The sequence below is a fragment of the Ctenopharyngodon idella genome, chromosome 18, assembly GCF_019924925.1.
Source record: "Ctenopharyngodon idella isolate HZGC_01 chromosome 18, HZGC01, whole genome shotgun sequence".
In the NCBI taxonomy this organism is placed as follows: domain Eukaryota; kingdom Metazoa; phylum Chordata; class Actinopteri; order Cypriniformes; family Xenocyprididae; genus Ctenopharyngodon; species Ctenopharyngodon idella.
Window position 1 is genome coordinate 5,297,631 of NC_067237.1, and position 5,187 is coordinate 5,302,817.

The 5,187-nt window shown below is 35.6% G+C and overlaps 1 protein-coding gene across 2 annotated transcripts; it reads right to left on the reverse strand.

Moving 5' to 3' along the window:
* Positions 1–38: 38 nt before the first annotated feature.
* Positions 39–4,485, reverse strand: LOC127500233 (C-X-C chemokine receptor type 5). Of its 2 annotated transcripts, none has more exons than XM_051871226.1 (2): positions 4,205–4,485; positions 39–1,417 (listed from the first exon to the last, which is right to left on the reverse strand). In XM_051871226.1, exons 1-2 carry the CDS (start codon positions 4,328–4,330, stop codon positions 341–343), a joined length of 1,203 nt encoding a protein of 400 aa, XP_051727186.1. In that variant the 5' UTR covers positions 4,331–4,485; the 3' UTR covers positions 39–340. The 2 variants fall into 2 exon arrangements, with proteins under 2 accessions (XP_051727186.1, XP_051727188.1); XM_051871228.1 differs by lacking the exon at positions 4,205–4,485 and adding an exon at positions 2,007–2,182.
* Positions 4,486–5,187: the final 702 nt, after the last annotated feature.

The window sequence follows — 5,187 nt, forward strand, 5'->3', positions numbered from 1 at the left end:
GACTAGCGATCACATTACAGAAAAAAATCATGACACCGTTATATCACCCTTTTATTTCCAGTTATTTGTTACACAACAATTCATTATCTCATATTTAATAATAATCCATTCAAAACAATGCAAAGCATTACAGCAGGTTAGATATGATGCTCAGTTTTGCTTATTAATGAAATTCAATCTCTCACTAACAGATCGTCCGGATTTATATGATTTAATACACTCACATATGTGCTTTCAGTCATGTTTGCAGTGATTGGCTCAGTGCGCAGGTAAATCTGTAAATCTCATAGCTGCCAATTTAGAAAGGAAAAACAATATGTACAAAAACATTCAGATGCTTTTATATGTATTGGCTGCTTGTTGTGGTAGTAATGGCTTCTGTGATCGACATCCTGTTAAGACTTTTTCTTTGCAGACCTGACAGGCATGCACGCAGACACTTTGTTTTTGCTAGCAACTGCAGGAGGTCTCTTCGGAAACGGACCCCTATGAAGGCGTACAGGATTGGATTCAGACAACAATGGGAAAAGCCAATGCTTTCTGTCACTAGCAGTGCCCGATTCAGTGTGTCATGAGCATGGCAGTCCTGCTCAGGCATAACACCCAACACTACCAGGGTATGCATGAAAACGGTGATGTTATACGGTAGCCAGCACAGGCAGAAAACCAGTGTAACCAGTAGGGCCAACCGAATTGCTCCCTGTTTCTCCAGACTTCTCTGGCTTTGGCAAAGAGTGATGATTATAGAAGTGTAGCAGTACCCCATGATCACCAGAGGCAGGAAGAAGCACAGCAGGTGTGTGAGAAAGCGGCTGGTCAACAACCAGTTGCTTGCATGGATGCCATAGTTGTGGTAATCACAAGACAACCTGGTCGGGTCGCTCACCTCTTTCTCCACGGACAGGAACACCGTGTTGGGAATGGTCACAGATAGGCAGATGAGCCAGAGCAGTCCACAAGTGAGGTGAACCGTCCTAGGCCGACGGGCCTGGACACTGGGGATGGCGTGCACAATGGCGAGGTAGCGATCGAAGCCGATGCACGCCAAAAGCAAACTCCCACACATCAGATTTAGGCGATTAATAAGGCCCAATAGCTTGCACAGAAAGGTTCCAAAAAGCCACCCGGCTGCTCCTTGAGTAACTGCGAATGGAAAAGTGAAGAGGAGGAGCAGGTCAGCCAGTGCCAGATGTAGCAGATAGATCTCTGTGATGCGCAGGTTGCTCCGCCGTTTTAGCAGGACTGTCAAGAGGAGACCATTTCCTGTTAAGCCCAGGAGAAACACCACACCATATACAAGGGGTTGGAATACAGTGTGAAACAGATGCAGTGGGTTCTTTTCGTTCTCACAGATGTACTGCACTCCATCAGGATGTTCTGTCACATTTTCATATTCACTTAAATAGTCGCCCGGTATCTGAAAATACACATTTCAGTAATGTCAAAAAACTATTTATTTGCAGATTGCAACCAACAATAAAGATCAGTCTAAATGATTTTTTTTTTATATAATTTGAATCCTTAAATCTTTATGCTTAATCATTTGCAATTTATTATTTTTTCCTTGTTTATTTTTATTTAACAATAAAAAAAAATAGTAGCATATAGTAAGCAGTTTTATATCCACCTGTGGCGTTTACAGGAAGCTGTTTAAAGGAAGCGTCTCACTTCCTTTTTTCATTTTTTAAAAAAAATTAATAATACAATTAATAATAATAATAAATAGTAATAGTAGCAAAAAGTAATTAAGACAAAATGATTCACAGGAAAACATTTAAAGATATTGTGGACTGTGATAATTTTGTATTAATAAAACCATTAATGATAATAATAATAACAAATTGATCATTTTGTTCTTAAAGACTTCTTTCTCAAAATGTACAATTCATATTGTATATTTTTCTAATTAATAGAGCTTGTTTCCACAGGATGCAAATTAAATCAGTGACAACTACAGGAATTCTGTAACCATAACTTCCTAAAAATGCATTGAGAGTTATACTCACAGAAAAACTCAGATCAAGAGTGACTTTATTTGTTATTAGATCCATGTTTGTCCTGATGCAGATGAACATAAAATTGTCTCAGAAGTGTGTGTCCTCGTCCAGTCTGGGTAATGAAACCAATCTGAACAACCGACCCATGATTTGCGCTCAGATGTCAAGGCACGCCTCTTTAAAATTACCTCAAGGACTCAAACTCACCTTATTTGAATTCTTTACAAAAACAATGAAACCCACACATTTCCTTTACAGAACAAGCACATCCCCCACTATCCTGCAATTCAATCAGATTTATACAGTATACTTGGCATAGTTTTAAGATTTACAGACTTACGCACTACTCTTACATTTTAATTATTGTTGAGCGGATCATTATTCTTGTAAGCAGCAAGTGGTTTTTTTTTTGTTTTGTTTTTAGCACCTGGCTGACCAAAACTTTTGCACCTTTCTTTTTTTCCCAGCAACTGGCTTGGTTATAGAAACCTATTTAAAACCTCCACTTCATTAAGTAACTTTTGTTTTTGCAAGTAGGCTGCATTTATACAACAAACATTTGTTGACAAATATGAATATATAAAAGTAAACAAATATAAACTGTGTCTATGCATGAATTAAAATCTCTAAAAAATTAAATAAAAAAATTCTAGTTCTTTTTTAAATTAAAGAGTAAGAGCAGATAATAAAGGAAAACTCACTTTGGTCACTACATAATTCCCATACTTATTTAATACTTTAACATTTACCAAATATATTTGGTATGTAATATAGGATGGAGCACATGTTGGGCTAATTTTACCCAGCAAATTAGGTTGTTTATTTAACCAGTTTATTTAACACTGCCTGAGAACTGCTGTCTCCGTCTCCTGAAGAGGATGCAAAAAGGCTGTGATAAATAACTGTTGTTGCCTCTGACCCAGAAGCTATAGGTTACTGCGTTTTGATTGAAAAAATTAGGCTACCTAGGGGATGTTTTTTTTTCTCCAGAGGTCACACAATTCAAATTATGATTAATTATACATATGAATGCTAAATATATAAATCTGAAAATTTTATACCGTATAAAGGTTATATATTCATAACATCTGACACTTATTGCACGCCAGTGTTGTACTGCTATAGTCAATTTTCACTATTACTCATATTCTGGCACTGGTATTACATGTAGCCTAAACCTCAAGAAAACACCTACAACACTCCTGCATTGTGGCGGCAAGTTTTGCACAGACAATTAGCCTAGCTACTGCTCACTTTTTTTTCTAAGAAAATGTAAAAACATATAGTTGTGAAAATGATTGCTACGCTTTTGGATGCATTCTGAGTGTAAAGCTTGCTGGAGTGTTTGCAGTTTACTATCTAAGAAAGAAATCTTTTCAAGGGCTTTTTGATAACATACATTAATTTTGTGCCTGATTTCATTCTTGTAACCAACGTAGTGAACTTTCTAGCATTAACTAGAATGGAACTATAAAGTAAGGTGACCAGATTTCTGAAATGAAAACCGGGGACATTTCCTATTTGAGTGGTCAAAATATCACCAAAATCTAATTTGTTATTATCTATTTATTAAAAAACAGGGACAATACATTTTTTGAATGTTTTTGTTTTTAATTGTTGTGGGTTCCTTATATTATTACATTAATAATTATTATGATTTAGTTATTATGATTTTTGCTCTGGTTATAATACAATTCACTAAAAAACTATTACACTATTAATAGTAACCATTGTAAAAGCAGTTCAAAATAATATGCCTGTTATGACAGAAGTATGACTTTACAAAAGCACATTACATTACAAAAATAAAAACAACATAAATATAAAAAAAAAGATAAATAAAACGGCATTTAACAAATATTTTTAACATTATTGAATTCAATATTTTAATTTTCACAAGCTGTTTTTACTGTAAACAAAAATGATTACTGTTTTAACTTTTAACTATTTTTAACTATTATTTAGCATTTTAGACTAATTTTAAGCACAAAGTAAATTGCACGTGTATTGTTCATTTTATTTTATTTTTTGTTCATTCATATCGGAGTGTACCTTCAACACGTGATATAGTTAAGACGTGTGTGTGGAAATTGCTGTGACTGGACACAAAAATTGTGCAAAACAATCTCGCACCCTGTTGAGTCCCTGTTATAAAACATACAAACAGTATTACTTTAAATCAACATGAATAGTTAGTATGTTACTACCTTGAAACCGTTATGTTTATTTTTATATGTGGCGCTCTGCTCTGGTCCAGATCCAGGCGTTCTTCTTGAAGTAGCGGCGCGCGCGCGACCAAGTGTTTCTGCACAGCCCCCTCTGTTGGTGAACATAATCACTACACAATTGCTCCGACAACCAGCAGGCTGCTGTATGCTGGTCAGGCTTTTTTTTTTGCAGTGTATTTGCGGGTTGTTTTGAACGAGCTATAAAACGGGGACATTTCCGGGGACAGCTCCAGTCGGGGACAGAACACCAACCAGGACTGTCCCCGGAAAACGGGGACGTCTGGTCACCCTACTATAAACTCCATTTTCCAAACCACTTATCCTGTGTAGGGCCTCAGGGAAGCGTAAGCCTAAATTCAGTCTAATTGGTCAGGAAAGAGTCATTCAGCTACTTAAGGCAATTAATTACCTACCTCTGAATCCCACAGGTGCCCCTATCAACAGATTCGTGCATACTAAACCTCTTCAACCCTTTGAAATAAGTAATGAAAACATATGTTTTTAGGGATTCAAATAAATGCCAAATTCTCTTTAAATCACATTAATACATACATAACCTTCCAATTAGTCAAGCACAAACATGCTAACCTAATTAAATGACTCCCTTCACATGTCAGGTTTCTGCCAAGAGTCAAGACAAAAACAAGCTCAGGTAAGAATTAAACAGTGCTGCCACGTAATTATGATAGTTTTAAGGACAAAGTATAATTGTGGCGAACTCCTACGCCAAATAAATAAATAAATAAATAGTGCAAAGCAAAGTGTTTTACCAGTATATACTGTTTTAAAAATTTGATTTTATATATATATATATATATATATATATATATATATATATATGTATATATGTATGCATGCATTTAAAATAAAATCCGTAGTAAAAAATGCATTTAATAAATAATTTTAATATGCGCGGTGTTTTGTGGATTAGACAGGGCTCTCATGTGACTGATTATGGGAGG

Coding starts and splice junctions, on each gene's coding strand:
- LOC127500233 (XM_051871226.1), bottom strand. CDS start 4,330: ATGTTCACCAACAGAGGGGGCTGTGCAGAAACACTTGGTCGCGCGCGC. Junction 1,418..4,204: donor ATAAACATAACGGTTTCAAG/GTAGTAACATAC, acceptor GTGTATTTTCAG/ATACCGGGCGACTATTTAAG.